This window comes from Callithrix jacchus, chromosome 6 (genome assembly GCF_049354715.1).
Source record: "Callithrix jacchus isolate 240 chromosome 6, calJac240_pri, whole genome shotgun sequence".
Taxonomy (NCBI): domain Eukaryota; kingdom Metazoa; phylum Chordata; class Mammalia; order Primates; family Cebidae; genus Callithrix; species Callithrix jacchus.
Window position 1 is genome coordinate 18,070,290 of NC_133507.1, and position 16,580 is coordinate 18,086,869.

General features: G+C 51.2%; 1 protein-coding gene across 4 annotated transcripts in view; it reads left to right on the forward strand.

Annotated features, from left to right (window-relative positions):
* The window catches only part of ACAN (aggrecan), a 72,197-nt gene extending 57,191 nt beyond the window's left edge, over positions 1 to 15,006 (forward strand). For 2 of the 4 annotated variants that reach the window (XM_035303749.3, XM_035303751.3), the window contains 6 exons: positions 7,633 to 7,746; positions 10,786 to 10,944; positions 11,405 to 11,487; positions 12,246 to 12,390; positions 13,485 to 13,667; positions 14,060 to 15,006. In XM_035303749.3, coding sequence (XP_035159640.3) covers positions 7,633 to 7,746; positions 10,786 to 10,944; positions 11,405 to 11,487; positions 12,246 to 12,390; positions 13,485 to 13,667; positions 14,060 to 14,136 — 761 coding nt within the window. In that variant the 3' untranslated portion in view covers positions 14,137 to 15,006. The remainder of the gene's footprint in view (positions 1 to 7,632; positions 7,747 to 10,785; positions 10,945 to 11,404; positions 11,488 to 12,245; positions 12,391 to 13,484; positions 13,668 to 14,059) is intronic. The other 2 variants (XM_035303750.3, XM_035303752.3) reach the window with 1 other exon arrangement.
* Positions 15,007 to 16,580: the final 1,574 nt, after the last annotated feature.

The following is a 16,580-nucleotide window of genomic DNA, read 5'->3' on the forward strand; positions in this document are numbered from 1 at the left end:
AGTCTCTAAGTGCGGCTGTCTTGTGTCATGCAGAGTGAACCCCACCAAGTTGCTTCCACGTTTGGGTGTGGGTGGGATTTGGGTCCCCTTCTTGCTCTGAAAGAAATGACACAGACAGCGTTAGTCACCCATAACAGGGATCCATGACTGCAGGGCAGCTGTGACCCAGCAGTGCGCCTGCCCAGGCACCCACCATGAGCCTATTTGTCTTTGGCCATGGGTGAAGCATGTGAGATGGGTTGAGAGCCTGGGGACCATTTGATCTGAGGTGGACCTTGGAAGGAAATGGTTAGAATCTACCTGTTGTTCCAAAGACACACGGGAGGCCTGTGGCCATAGGATATCTCATCTCATTAACATCACCGCCCTGGAGGAAAGAAATGCCCAGTGACCACCAAGCTCGTGTTCTTTAGTTAGTTCTCCCACTGCCCCAGTGCCCGTATCCCTCGCCTCCCTCCTAAGTCAAGAATCATAGACCTAGGTTCTTTCATAAAAGGGGTCACTCCTAGGACATGTTCAAAAATGAAAAAATGTATCCTGGAGAAAGAACAACCGCTTCCAGGTAAACCACGCTGAGCAATTATCCTTCAATAGCCTTTACATCAAAGTCAGAGAAGAATTCTGTTTATATATGTTAATATATATGCAAATTAATGCACGATTATATGTTATTATATATCATATAATATAAACATGCTTTAAACTTGGTACTTATGCAGTAACTATATATGTATGTATATAAACAGACATTTGGCTAAATATTCATTCACTCTTTCCCCAGCATGTAGGCTCCAAGGACAAACAGGGTGGGATATCCTGGAAACGTCCTGGGCTTACTGCAAAAGGGGACAGCATTTCCACTGGGCCATAGTGATCCAAGGGTCAGTAGCTGCACCCCACCATCACTCACTCCTGAAGGGTGACTCCACTCTTAGCAAATCCTTCTCAATCTGGTACTTGAGGCAAAAATCTGATACCAATTGGCCGGGTGCGGTGGCTCAAGCCTGTAATCCCAGCACTTTGGGAGGCCAAGGCTGGTGGATCACGAGGTGAAGAGATCAAGACCATCCTGGTCAACATGGTGAAACCCCGTCTCTACTAAAAATACAAAAAATTAGCTGGGCATGGTGGCGCGTGCCTGTAATCCCAGCTACTCGGGAGGCTGAGGCAGGAGAATTGCCTGAACCCAGGAGGCAGAGGTTGCGGTGAGCCGAGATCGCACCATTGCACTCCAGCCTGGGTAACAAGAGCGAAACTCCATCTCCAAAAAAAGAAAAAAATAAATAAAAAATCTGATACTAGCATCAGAAGTCAAAGCAAGGCTCATGTTCTTGGCAGCCCTGAAATTAGAAGTAAGTGGCAGTGGGCTCTAACCATTCTGCTGTAAGGACAGCCTTTCTGTGATCGTGTATATTTCCAAAGGGCTTTTGTTCCCACGATTTCTCCCCAGACGGCTCTGTAATCAGTTTGGTAACTATCTCCATTTCAGACTGGAACACGGAGGAGTTAAGTAATTTGCCTAACTCTGAGTAAGTGGATCAAATCAAGAATAAGGTCTTAATTCACTTGTTTGACACACTCGGGTAAATAAGAAACTCCCTCTTGAACATAACAACCAGTTGCTGGTCTCAAAAAACTGAAGCTGGACTGCAGGGGAGCCAGAGTGGAGAGGAGCTGAGGAAGCCAGGGTGGTCAGATTCAAGACTTACAGCCCAGCCTTCATTTCCCTCATTTATAAACCGGGATCAGTGGTCGTGGTTCTCAGCTTTGAAAAATTACGATGCCTGAGATCGACACCCACAGATGGCGATTGAAGTGGTTCTGTGGCCTTGGCATTGGGGTTTTGCAAACTCCCAGGTGACTCCCATGTGCAGCTAGGGCTGAGAATCGCTGCTGTGAGGGTTGAGATCACCCATGTACAGCATCTGGTTAGAAGAGACATTTAATAAAAATTGCTTCCCTTTCCCCATCTATCACTCTACTGGCTGAGAGAAGTTTTAGCATCTCCAAAGAGTGAGTGGTAGGGATCAGCCCAGCACAAAACCTGGGTCTCTTTTCCCATGATCGTACCCTGGAGTCCCAGGTCACTCCTGTTCAATTTAGCTTGAGGTTCAAGTGCTTCCAAAATGACTGCAGATAGTGGCCAGTCTCCAGGGCTGACCCACCATTGTCTTACACCAGAACCAAGAACCACAGGTTGTTAAAAAGACCATGGATCAGTATTCTCAAGGGCCACAGGGAACAAAATGCAGCATGGTTCCCACAGTAATATTTGAATCCTCAGGAAAAACTTCCACCTGGTAAAGGGGGTCAGAAGCTGTATTTGGTCCTTAAAAAAAAAAAAAAAAAAGGAGAATTACTGTCATCTTGTGTAGTCAGTCTTCAATAAATAAGTTCTTGATAAGTTATTATAAGTTATCAATAACTTATCAGTTATCAATCAGTTAACTTACTTCAAAATTAAGATCTACGTTGAATGTTGTGGCTCACACTTGTAATCTCAGCACCTTGGAAGGCTGAAGTGGGAGGATCACTTGAGCTCAGGAGTTCAAGACCAGCCTGGGCAACATAGTGAAACCCCATCTCTGGTAAAAACAAAAAGTCAAGATATGTTTAATGGATACTCAGATTCTTTAGCAATTAAAAGCAGGTGACAATGGGACCTACCCATTCTGCTGTAGGGACAGCCTTTCTGTGATCCTGTACTGACCCACTTCAAAAGCAGCAGCGTCTTTTCCCACTGCCGTTGCTGACAGCACCCGTGGGAATTAGGCTTCAGACTCTGAGTTTCTATCCTTGCTGCAGCTTAGAATCCCCTGGGGTGCTTTCAAAAAGCATCATGCCTGGGCCCCACTCTGAGACAGTCTGATCCAGTTGGTCTAAATAACTTCAGCATTGGTGTTTTTTTTAATCTTTAAAAAAGAATATTTTAAAAACTACTCCAGTAATTCTAATGTGCCAGCCAAGGTTGAAAAATACCATTCTAATCAGATCTCACATCCAATTTGCAGTCATCACTTGTGCTATCTGGACTTCTCTTATCCCCTCTGTTAGGCAGGCATGACCTTAAACTTAATCAGTCTCCTTCCTATCTTACTGCTGTTTTTCACTTTCCGGGTTTGAAGCTCTGATCTATGACCTTACACTCTCTCTTTCTCTAGGAGAGATGTTTGAATGTCAGCAAAACCTCTATCCCTAGGAAAGAAATGTTTTCAAAGCAAATGAAAATGCAGAGTTGCAAGTGAAAATACAAAGTATACCTTCTTGATTTTTTTTTTTTTTTTTGAGACGGAGTTTCACTCTTGTTACCCAGGCTGGAGTGCAATGGCGCGATCTCAGCTCACCGCAACCTCCGCCTCCTGGGTTCAGGCAATTCTCCTGCTTCAGCCTCCTGAGTAGCTGGGATTACAGGCACGCGCCACCATGCCCAGCTAATTTTTGTATTTTTAGTAGAGACGGGGTTTCACCATGTTGCCCAGGATGGTCTCGATATCTTGACCTCGTGATCCACCCGCCTCGACCTCCCAAAGTGCTGGGATTACAGGCTTGAGCCACTGCACCTGGCTTACCTTCTTGATTTAACCAAAAAGTTTCTGGGTAGATTTTAACAGGCAACTAATTGATTTAAGAAACAGGATATTTTGGTGCACACCTATAATCCCAGAACTCTGGGAGGCCAAGGCAGGAGGATCACTTGAGCCCAGGAGTTCAAGACCAGGCTGGGCAACACAGTGGGATCCCATGGCTACAAAATTTTTTTTTAAAAGTTAGCTGGCCATGGTGGTGAATGCCTGTAGACCCAGCTACTTGGGAAGCTAAGGTGGGAGGATCACTTGAACTCAGGAAGTCAAGACTGCAGTCAGCTATGGTTGTGCCACTGTACTCCACCAGCCTGGGTGACAGAGTGAGACCCTATCTCAAAAAAAGAAGAAGAAGCAAGATATTAAAGCTACATTCAAGATCAACCTTTAAAATACAAAAGATTTGAAATGGTACAAATAATAACAGCATACTTTTTAATTCAATTATTTTATCTTAAAAGCAAATTAGGGCTGGTAAATACGCTTTTATAATCCTTCTCTCGTTTGTATAACAGGCTGAACCAGAAAGTCAGTGTATCTACTCAGGTCTGTTCAGGTTGTTTGATCCCAGATCTTTGCAGCATGCAGAGCATCCACTGAGTTGAGAAATTTTCTCTGTATTTCTTGAGAGGTTTCCCCCATCCTTGCCCAGGAAAGTTATGTCCAGAGTCACCACGTACAGCTGCACAAGTGAGCACTGGACAACTTGAGTTCTGTTAATATTGTAGTCTTTATGAGTGGCAACCCTTTTAGTCAAGTATCAGTTGAGTAAAAGCACCTGCGTACCTCTTCATTCAGCATTTTTTAATGAGCAAATAAGCTGTCACTCACTCGGAGGTCCTGGGCTCTGACCTAGGCAAAAGTTGGACAAGATCTATTCAAGGAAGAGGCCTGAGGTCTCCAATTCAGACAACCACGTGATGATTTGCAAGTATCTCTACTCCCCTAGCCTTTACCAGGGGCTCGCAGTTATTTTCCCTCCCAAGTTAGAGATATTACTGAAGGGCCTTGTTCAGGAACAAACCAGCCCTTTTGGTTATAGTAGCAGGAAGAGGACCCTGAGAGTCCTGATGCTCCCCAGAGTCTCTGCTCAGTGATGATGGGCGAGCCCTGGGTGGCTGTAGCAGCAATGGTGAGGAGGTGCTGGGAGTCCAGGACTCCAGTGTCTCTCCCCCTCCACGTGGGACAGAGGCCCAACTTCCAGTCTCATTTCCTGACTCCTCCATCTCTGCCATTCTGTCTCCCCAACACCCAGGTTGGGCAATCCAATTCACTTGTTTTCTTTTTGTTCTATATTTCTTTTTACTGTTTCTTTTTTACATCCCAAACATGTTAAGGAATTCATGTGTTTTCTCAGCTATGAATGGTATAGTGATGTCTTGCCACCTGGCCATTGGAAGGATAACGTGTATGAGTCAGCACTTGACTCACAGGAGGGTCTTGACAGTTATTGGTTTCCTCCCTTTCCTCTCTTTCTCTATGAAGCCTGCCCATTGCCCAAAGCCCTTCCCTCCCCTAACTGGCAAGCTCCTTATCCGGATCCCTCACTTTGCGTTCACAGCAGGGCCCAGCCCAACACTTCTATCAGTTCCAGAAGCCACAAGTTGTCCTAATTGCCCTTCTCAGAAAGAGGTGGGACATGCAGGGCCAGAATGGCTCTTCCAGCCAGAGGAAGAGGAGATGAGGCACCATAGGCCAAAAGAGCTAATAAGAAAGCCCCACATGGACACCTGGCCTTCTGCCCACTGCTGAAGATGCTGACTCAGCCTCTCCAAACTGCCCCGACGGCAACCACAGGTTTTCTGGTTTTCAGGATTGTGGCCCTTCTTTCCCTCCTGATCTGTAAATCCAGGGCCCTGAAAAAAAAAGCTTCTGAGCCCTGGAATTGGTTCCTTCAGTTCCCAAAATCTTCTCAAATTTTGTGCCCTGGCCAAACACAGAAAGAAAGCAACTCTGCCCCTCACTCCTGCTGCGGCAGCCTGGGAGCAGGTTTTGTGAGATCAGTCTCTGGGACAACTGGATGCCCCCCAGCCTGACCTCCACTGGGGCCTCTTTCCTTTCCCGCCCTTTCTCACATGGGCAGCCAGAGGCCCCAGGGTTGATGTTTAGCTCTTCTCCCCAGAGGTCACTCCTGTTCCCTGCTCTGTACAACTGCTTTAGCACCTACATTTGCTTAATTTCCCTTGCCCAGTGCTTCCCATCTCCCATAATGACGCTAATGGACAAAAGAGAACCTGCAGGAGAGCTGCCCCCAGCTTCCGCCCCGCCGACTGGCCTGACCTATTGCTGCTACTGCTGCTGCTGGGAATCCTGGGGCATGCTGGGAGTCAGTCCAAGTGCATGATGGGATTACAGTCTGTTCCTCCATGCATTTTGGGTTTGCTTGGAACAGTTCCAACTTGGAACTGTTGGTTTTAGTCCATGGTGTGCACTCCCCGAGATGAAGTTAAAGAACATCGTTGCCCGACAACTGGAGAGCAGGTGCCTCACGGGTTGAGCAAGATGCCTGAAAGCTGGGGATTTTCGGGCCACCTGTTGTTGCACAAATCCAGCTGTGGCCTAGAAGATGTCTGCTATGTACCCTATGCACTGGCGCGTAAGGACTCAGTGCCTTTACCATCTCATCAGAGGGTTGGCTTAAAGGTCTGGTCTGCTCTTAGAGGAGGCAAGAACTAAGTACTGGCACATGTGTAGGACTCTGAGATCCTGTTCCCACCACAGGGCTTCGCTGCCCTGCAGAGCCCACCTGCGGACACATCGTTGGATCTGGAAGGTTGTGTGGACAAGGCTGCACATACTGAGGCTTAGTATCTTCAAACCACATGTCATGGTGCCCCATAGTGAATGGAACCCACTCACCACAGAATTTTACCGATCTCCTGGCAAGAGGAGCTTCATAATCCATTTTTCATGTTCCCAGGGGAAGAAATCAAGTGGGGAGAAAAAAACAGCAGAAACATTCGAAGTACAAATACAAAGAAAGCAGAAGAGATCCCCCAGGACTTCTGGTTTCTCAGCAAGATGCAGAAAAATCAGATGGGTAGATTCAGTTCTCACCTTGGCTAATTCGTGAAAATTTGAGGCAATGGCCAATGACTTACCAATTCAAGTACCACAAAGAAGTTTGATCAGAAAGGATATCTCAGTACCAGAAGAACAGAAGAGGAGCCTATCTGAAAAGAGGCAGAGGATGGGGATCTGTATCCCAGGCTTGTGCCAGTGCTGTTGTGTGGCCACTTGCTACACAACACTTGTAGCAAGTCTGTAGCTCCAAACACTTGTCTCCCACTGGCCAGGATGGAATCCCTCTAGAAATTGGGTGTCCCTGGAGATAGCCACCTTCTGGGGCCTTAAGCTGAAAGGAGATTATCTGTGGAAATGTTGGACATGGTTTCCATCCCACTCCCGAGAGAAAGATGCAGTCTTCATTTTTACAAAATAATCTAAAATCTTATTTACTGAAGACACAGAAGGGGTCTGCAGCCCAAGAAGTCAATGGGTCTCATGCAGACATCCCATGCTGCCATTTTCATATGGATCTACACTCTTCAGACCACTTCGAGGTCATTCATTCTAGCCCCACACAGCCTTGCCCTCTTTCCCTGGGTCATAACTACAAAGGAAGCCAGAAAAAGAAAGACCGTTAACCAAACTTCAAGAACTTGACTTCAGTTTTCTTCAATTCAGAATCCATGGTTTCTTGAAATATTCAAAGAAGAGGCATCTCGGGAAAACACTATGCTCTCTGTCACAAAAGGCATTTGGCTTTAGACATATTAGGTCTCTCCAACCCACGGGGGAATCTGGCTCCGATGCTCCAAGTTTACCAATCAAGAATCACACACGCCCAAGGAAACCCTTGTCTGGATCTTTGCTTCAGCACTCCGAGATGGTGGCAGCAGCAGCAGCAGCAACAGTTCTTAGGAAAACCAGCCAGTTCCCTCCCAGGGCTCTGCAGAGCAGCAGGACTGGCCACTCAGAAGGAGGCCACAGGGCTTGTGAGGCTGGAGTCACCGGCAGGAGTCCTAATGTGGCCCTTGGTTTCTTGCAGACATTGATGAGTGCCTCCCAAGCCCTTGTCTGAATGGAGCCACCTGCCTGGATGCCATCGACTCTTTCACATGCTTATGCCTTCCCAGCTACGGAGGGGACCTGTGTGAGATCGGTACGGCCGTCTCGGCTTCAGCTAATGTTACTAACCCCTGCACCACCCCCCACTCCTCCCTCACCTTTCCCTCCTAACCACAGGCTCCAGGCCCTGGCTGGGGCCCCTGAGGTCCATCTGGACAGCCATTTCAGGGGCCACAACTGAAAAGTCTGCCCCAGTGATTCCCATTCTTCTTGCTCTTCTCCTTGAAAACCCTTTTCTGGAGGACTGGCTCATCTGACCTTCTCCAGGGCTTCCAGACCTGCTGACACCACCACCGAGGTTGGTGTACGGTTCAGACTAAGAGGACAGGGCCGATTTGGAGCACTTGTCTGGAAGGAAGCTATGGGGTGGGAGTCATTGGTTTTCATTCCAGATGATAGCCACAGATCTTCTCTGTGTGGTCATGGGCATGGGACCTTCGTGGTTCCTCCGTGGCCCTGGGAGCCACTGTGCCACACTGGCCAAGCTGCCTTTCTCTTCTCCTGGGGCGAGAGCTGTGGTTGGTCTGCCCAAGATATCCTGTGTCACCAGCATGCTCAAGTCATGCATGAGCAAGGACTGCTGCCTGTCACCTTCCTCTCATCACTCTCATGACAGCTGCCATGGCAATGCCATGCCAGCCTATGCTTCTTTTCTCCCTCCCTTGTGCAAGGCGAAGAGAACAGAACTGTTACAAGGGGAAGGAGTTGAGTTTCCTGTCTTGAGCCTTGCCGATCTCTCCATTTCTGCACCTAGGCAGGGCCACCAGTTCTGCCAAAAGGAGCTGTGCACCAGGAACCCTCCCAGGGCCGGACTGAAGCCTTGGCTATCTCACCTTTGGTGCTTCCTACTCTCCCCACCAGCCTCCTGGTTCTCGGGAGTTTCTCAACTCAGAAAAGGGGAGACGGGACCTTTGGATGTCACAATGGCGCAGACAGAACTGGAAGTGTGCAGGAGCTTAAAACCCTTTTCAATGAACTCTCAAGTTGGATATCCAGAAACTTCCAGAAAGCAGCTGAGACTCCTGGAAGTCTCCCTTTGGTCCTAAGCAGCGTGGGGAGGTAGTTGTGGGTTGTATATTCCTTTGAGGCACTGCCAAGGTTATAGACTGGCAGAGGAGCTTCTGGAAAAAAAAAAAAAAAGCCTGGACATTACTACTCCTTTGCAGCCTCCCACCTTCCATCCTCACCCAACACCCCAAAAAATTTGTATATGGGGTCTTGGCTGGGGTGGAAGCAGAGACTACAAGGGTTTTCTCCCCAGGATGCTAAAACATTTGCCACAGGGTAAGAGAGTCTTGGGCTTCCATGCCGTCAACAGCTGTTTGCTTCCAGACTGGAAGAGTGGGAGCTGCTGGAAAGGAGGCAGGGCCCTCCTAGGGCTCTGTATGCTGATGGAGCAGAGAGATGGTGCCAGAGCCACCCAGCTCAGCCCTGGGCCTGGGTGCCAGCTAAGCAGGGCTGCATCTCCTCTCCCATTCCAATCCTGAGTCCTCTGCACTCCACGGTGCTTCCTGCCTTGGCTCTGTCCTGCTGCCTCTTCCAGCCTCCCTGGAATTGTTTCTGTTTCCTAAGAACTTCCAGCCTGCACAGCTCTGCCCTCCCATGCCCACCTCCCAGAGAAGCTGCACTCTCCAGCTCTGCCTGCCCAGCTCAGCACTCAGCCACCGAAGGGGCCAAAAACTGACCCCCCAAGTCAACCCTAAGATGTATCTCTGGGCTCTTCAGAGCGCTGAGCTACCTCTGAGGTCTCTCCCCTCTTTCCAGACTGTGGCCTCACCACCTGGGGAAGGTATTCGTAGCAGAGGGACCAGAGGCCTTTTCCGCAGTGCCTCCTACAGCTCTGCTCTCTCTCCTCCAGCTGCTGACCTCCCCCTCTGCTCTCCCTCCACTGTCCCCAACTGTCTCTCCTCCACTTGGCCAAGCATCTGGCCCTTCAGCCTAAGACTCCTTCCCCTCGGGTACTGGTCCTTCCATTCTGGACAGCCAGACTGTGGTGGCATCCAATCGGGGAGGCCATCATGTAGCTTGAGGGGTTTGTGGCCCTCCACCTGGGAGGCCCCAGGGGAAGAAGGGAGAGGGGGGCTTGGAATTCACTCTGTCCCCGCTGTGCTGGCAGATGTTTAACAACCAGTTCTCACAGGGGAAAAGGGAGCCCTGGTCATAGCATCTGCTAATTCCTGAGGTGTAAATGCTTCCCCCAGGGCCAGTTTAATGCCATCAGCACGATGTCACTGACGGTGCAGTTGGGAGGAGACTGAGAATGAGCACTCTCAAAGCTGAGTGAGCTGGCTCAGCACAGTTCTCCCTGTCCCCCAGCCTGTCCAAGAACTCCAAGCCAGCCCCTTCTCCAGACTGAGAATCCATTACAAATTCAGGTTTATGAGGAGAGACGCTCCTCCCCTCTTCCCATTCACCCCAAAATAAAATAAAAAGCCAGGGACCCTGGATCCCAGACCCCCAGTGGGTTATCTGAACCCCCAAGAGACAGGCACAGTGTGCTCAACTGAAGCCATCTCTGATAGATGGCCTTAGAGCACTGAGTCTTCTCTGGACCATAAGCTGACTTATTTCTGCTGCTCTGTCCCTACCCAAGGTTCTGCAGGAAGGAAGCTGCCAGCTCTGCTCCTTGCCCCAGCACTGCCAGCTCCCACGACCCCCCCTCATTTTCCACAGCTCCTCTCCCCATCCCCCTCTCCCTGGAGCCCCTCAGAAACTCAGAACCATGTTTTGCCTTAAATCTCAAGACTTCTCACCTTCCCACCTCTTTTTACCTGGCCTGCTGACTTCTGCCAGCCCACCAGAGCAGGCATCCTTGGAGAGGGCGAGGGGGGAGGGCGTAGCATCAGGGAAGGAAAGGGCCTCTGGCATTTTCCAAAGTGGAAGCATATGCAGAGGCTCCCAGGAGCCAGACCGGTTCCCAACTGGAAGCCCATCCAGCTGGGCCTCTCCCTTCCCTTGAGGGCACAGCATTGAAGGTGGGGTGAATGCAGGAACCCATGCCATAAGACTGGCAGCATTCGCCATCCCCTGGTGGCCTCTGCCCCTGCCTTCAAGCCCCTGACCTGTGTTGCAGACCAGGAGGTATGTGAGGAGGGCTGGACCAAGTACCAGAGCCACTGTTACCGCCACTTCCCGGACCGCGAGACCTGGGTGGATGCGGAGCGCCGGTGTCGGGAGCAGCAGTCACACCTGAGCAGCATCGTCACCCCCGAGGAGCAGGACTTTGTCAACAGTGAGTGCAACGGGGCCTCTGGGGCCCAAGAGAAGAGTGGCGGTGCAGGCAAATGGCCTCACCTTTCAGAAGGCAGCAGACTTGGGCCTAGTGAGACTGCAGGACAGGAACCTGGGGGAGGGGGACAGTGTTCCCGCAGTCTGAGCTCCCCGAGAGAAGACAGCAGTCTTTGGGACCAGCAGATTTGGCTACAACCAAGGCAGCCCACTGCCAGCCAGAGTCAGCCCAAGACTAAGCTGTGGCTGTCACCTGTTCATGCCAGCTTGGAGAGGTGGTGCAAAGTGCACTCTAAACACGCCCATGCTGAGACCCTTGTGAGGACCTGAGAAGCAGGTGGCTTGCTCCTAGGAGCCCACCCACCTCCTTCCCTCCTCCATCCCCTCTGCCTCCATGAGCTCAAGTTTCTAAGACACCCTCGGGATGTCCAGCATGAGGCCTGACACCCTCATCCTTTCCCCAGACAATGCTCAAGACTACCAGTGGATCGGCCTGAATGACAGGACCATTGAAGGGGACTTCCGCTGGTCAGATGGACACCCCATGGTGAGTTCTGCTACAGGCCCAGCTGATGGCCCAGAGGAGAGGCAGTGGGATAAAGACTGCTGGAGAGAGAGGCGTTCAAACCCCATGCAGATACTCACTGAGCAGCTGTGGGACCAGGAGCCCTGGGGGCAGGGATTGTGTCTCCATCTCTGCCTTTGGAGCCCAGCCTGGCGCTGGACAGATCAAGCTAATGATGGCATGAGGCAAGGGATGGAGCGAGGAAGGAGACCAAGCAGTAAAAGCCACCACCATGGAAGCTTTAGAGAGGGTTCTTGCCTACATTGGACCCAAGTCTATTCAAGAAGACAGACAGAAAGCAGCATAGATGCCAGCTGTGCTTCTCTCCGTCCTGAAGCAAGGCTGGAAGGATAAGCTTTGGGAGGGCTTAAGAGCCGCGTTTCTGCCACCCATCCCTACCCAAGCAAGGCAGCCTTTTGTGGTCAGCCCTGGTTGGCCCTTCTGGATATGAGGAGAGGAATCAGCTTGTTAACAGGGCCTGTGAGTCTTGGGGGTCCTGAACTCCTGAGAAGGACCCAAGCCAGGCTGTGTGACCAATTCCCTAGAGGACCCCGGGTTCCATAGCCCCTAGAACAGCCCTGAGCAGACTCCTAGCAGCCTCTGTGTTGCTATCAGATGAGCCTGAAGTTGGGCTAAAAGAGAAAGGAGGCAACAAAGAGACTCCATGGGGAGGACAGTGGGGGCAGGCCACCCCGCACTGTGCTGCCCCCTCCTTACTCCTTCCCCACTCCCACCCACAGCAATTTGAGAACTGGCGCCCCAACCAGCCTGACAATTTCTTTGCCGCCGGAGAGGACTGTGTGGTGATGATCTGGCATGAGAAGGGCGAGTGGAATGATGTTCCCTGCAATTATCACCTGCCCTTCACGTGTAAAAAGGGCACAGGTAAGCTGGGGCTGGGAGGGGTCTGGGGAGGATAGGATCAAGACCTCCAGCTACAGGTGAGGCTCTTGCTCTGTGGTCTGGGGTGAGTTCCTTGTCTCCTGGCTCCTGGTGTCTCCTCACCTGTCCAAAAAGCAGACTGGAGCTGACCTGGCACCAGCATCCCAGGGCCAGTGGCAAGGGCAAGCTCTCTGCCAGGGACCATTTGCAGGGATAGTGAGCACATGAAGGTCACAGGTTAGAGGACAGAACCCTCACGCCACACTGCACACATTCCCTTGGATAGCAGCAGCAGAGTGACCCACAAGGGACCCCAGGTGGGGAGCCACCCTGTCTTTGGGGTTCCCAAGGCCATCAGTCACAGTCATAGTTGTCAGGCCTCAATCCCTTGGCTTTCAGCCTGTGGACATTGAGTGCTGGTAGGATATGTCCCACTGCCCTTGCTCATGACCTGTGTGAGAGGAGACCCCCGGGCCTCCTTTAGGTTTTGTTTTGCCCTGAACTGGATATTGTCATCAAGAAGCCCAAGTCTGCCACACCTTTCCTCCTCCCTTTCTTTCTTTTTGAGACAGAGTCTCACTCTGTCTCCAGGCTGGAGAGCAGTGACACAATCTTGGCTCACTTACAATCTCTGCCTCCCTAATTCAAGCAATTCTCCTGTCTCAGCCTCCCAGGTAGCTGGGATTACAGGTACGCACCACCATGCCCAGCTAATTTTTGTATTTTTAGTAGAGACGGGTTTTCACCATGTTGATCAGGCTGGGCTCCAACTCCTGACCTCATGATCCACCCGCCTCAGCCTCCCAAAGTGCTGGGATCACAGGCGTGAGCCACTGTGCCTGGCTCTTCCTCCCTTTCATCTTCTCTTCATTTCTTTAAGGACCACCCCTTTTGTATTCCCTTCCTGCTGTTCTAAGTTGTTGAGGAACCCAGATGTTAGAGCCAGCGGCTTCCAGATTCTTAGCACTGCAGGAAAACGCCCAGGGCTCAGTGTCAGGTGTTGAGGCTGTGTCCCTCACAGTGCCTCGGGTCACAGCCAGTGTAGGTCATCCCCAAAGACCCTATGAGACCCTTTATAAAGGATGTTTGCCCCTTAGTGGCCTGCGGAGAACCCCCTGCAGTGGAGCATGCCAGGACCTTCGGGCAGAAGAAGGACCGGTATGAGATCAATTCCCTGGTGCGGTACCAGTGCACGGAGGGGTTTGTCCAGCGCCACGTGCCCACTATCCGGTGCCAGCCCAGCGGGCACTGGGAGGAGCCTCGGATCACCTGCACAGACCGTGAGCATCACCCCTGCCACCCTCAGTGAGCACAGGGTTAGCTTCTGCCAGCACAGCCCTCCCCCCATCCGCTCTCCTGGGGACCCTGTACCATCTGCAGGATTGAGCAAGGGAGGGGAGGTCAGGGGGTTGCTCAGTCACAAATCACTGAAAAGTGCCCCTAGAAGGGCCACGTACTTGTCCCAGGAGGGGACTCACTTTCACTGAGAGAATGAAGGAGAAAAAGCCAGAAAGTCCAAGAAAAATCAAAACCAGGGAAGCTGATAAAACCTCAGGCACCTCACTGAGTCCCCGGTTTCCGCAAGAGAGAGCGGGTAAGCTGGGGAGAACTCAGGCTTGCCCCACTTTCTTTCCAGGTCCACTGACACGTTTCCATCTCCCTTTCGCCCTAGCCACCACCTACAAACGCAGACTACAGAAGCGAAGCTCACGGCACCCTCGGAGGAGCCGCTCCAGTGTGCCCCACTGAGAGGAGCTTCCAGGACGCACCCAGGACGCTGAGCCCAGGAGCCTGCCAGGCTGACGTGGACCCACCCAGATGGTGTCCTCTTCTTGTCGCTTTTTGTCATATAAGGAATCCCATTAAAGAAGGAAAAAATAAATCCCACATTGTGTATGCACCCACTCACCCCTCCAAATCACCAAAACCACATCTAATTTGTCCGCTGAATGCCAAAGCAAAGCCAACTTATTATAACTCGTGGACTAAATTTAGAGACATTTCTTCAATCTCCCATCGTGCCTTTTGAAGGACCAGTGCAGGGACAGGGGGAGAAGGGGAGGGGTTAAGTTAAATAAAGAAGATTATTTTTGTTTCCTGACTTTATCCAAGAGCAGTGCAATGGTTGGTTATTTCACCTCCAGGGAGAGCTAGGGAGGAGGGAGGAGGGAGCAGGGCTCCGAAGGAGCTGGAAAGGGCAAAGGCCTGAGAGCATGAGGAACTCGGAACCGCAGCAGAATGTACTGGATGAGAAGCCAGGAGGGCTGCACCGTCTGTCTGAGGGAGAAGCCTTGGGGGAGAGGGGCGGGTTCCTGCCTCCTGCCAAGGGTGAGCTGGCAGGGGAGAGCCATCAGAGGGACCTTCCGCCGCATGGGGCTTGGGTTCCCTCCAAGGGTCCGTCTTCCAGTGTCCTCTCACCTGGGTCTGCCACCCTAGCAGCTGGCAATTTGGCAGGGCTGCTGAGGGCACTTCCTTCCCAGTGGGGGTGCCACCCAACCTTCTCCCCTCCCCGGCCCCTGCCCCCGGGACCGTGCAGGCACCAGGGTTCCGTGCACCTATTTATATTTTTGAAAACTGAAGATTATGATATTATAATAATAATAAAGACATTGGAAGAGACCTCTCTCTTTTCTTTTCCCTTTTTTAATTTAAGAAGGCAGTCATAACCTGGAATCTCCCAAAGGGGCTCTTAGGAATGGTGGCGGTGGAGGCATGTTTTGATCCAATGATCTCAAATTGGTGGGACTCTGCGACTCTGGTCTGTTCAGAGAGCCTGGGACAGTCACATCTGTTGTGCTTTATTCCTACTGGGCTGCCAATGTGTTTGGTGGATGATCTGCATGTGAGCACAGGTGATATGTCTGCATACGTGTGTGCACCTGGGTGTGCCTGTCACGTGTGGGATGTGTCAGTCAGAGGGTGCCATGTGGATTTGCAAGTGGGCACTGTCAAAGAACAACTTAAGCGAGACACCTGGTCACCTAGCGCTTTGGTTCTCTGTGACCACACTGCTCATGTGGGCTAGTAGACTGCGTCCAGGAACAGAGGCAAAAATCAGGATTTATAAGAGGGGAAGGAAAAAACGAGCTGCAGACTGTGTGGGAACCGTGAATCTCGCTTACACATTTTCAGGGTGAACTGCTTGCCAGCTACTAACAAAAAGGCCTGGGCATTCTGCCCCTAAGTACGCTGCAGAATAGCGATGAAAACAATTCCAACTGTTTACAGAGTCCCCCCGCAAACCTTGAGAGTTGAGGTGGCACGTGCGTCCCAGGCAGTGTCCTTCCCCCAGTGCCTCCCCCTCAGATGCCTCCCTCATCACAGTCACTGGACACACACCATGGAGTCTTTGTGAATGTGAGTGTGCGTTGCTTAGTGCATACCAGTGTGAGCTCCTGGTAACTTTTCAGGTGTGGGCGTGTGCACGGTTGTTTGTGGGTAGACATATGCTTGTACCTCTACCTCTAGAAAGAACAATGGGCCAATCCCAGCACTTCGGGAAGCTGAGGCAGGCGGATCACCTGAGGTCAGGAGTTCGAGACCAGCCTGACCAACATAGTGAAACCCTGTCTCTACTAAAAATACAAAAGTATCCACTTGTGGTGGCACATGCCTGTAATCCTAGCTACTCAGGAGGCTGAGGCAGGAGAATCACTTGAACCCAGGAGGTGGAGGTTGTGGTGAGCCGAGATCACGCTATTGCACTCCAGACTCAGAACAAGAGCGAAAGTCTGTCTCGAGAGAGAAAGAGAAGAACGAACAAACAGACAGTGGGCCAAAGTAAAGTGTACAGCACTGGTTACATAGTAAGGGCTCGATAATTACTTAACTGTTAATTAACTGATAGGTGGTGGTGCAATTGTGAGTGGTTTTCAAACTTGAGTGTGCATCGGAATCACCTAAGGAGCTTGGTGACCACAGAGTGCTGGTCGGCATCCCAGATTTTCTGACTCAGCAGGTCTCTGGCGGGGCCCAGGAATGCACTTCTAACAAGAGCCCAGCGATGCTGACGATGCTGACACCGCAGGCCACACTGTGAGAAGCACCGAGCTAAGGGAAGAACTGACTGAATAACCGGTTGGTGAGTGGCAGCGGCATTCCTATGCAAGGCAATGAGTCTGGTTTCCTGAGGCAGGTGTGGGAGTGGGTGGCAGAGGGTGAGGCGCACGGAGGAGTATCCCCTAGATCTAGGC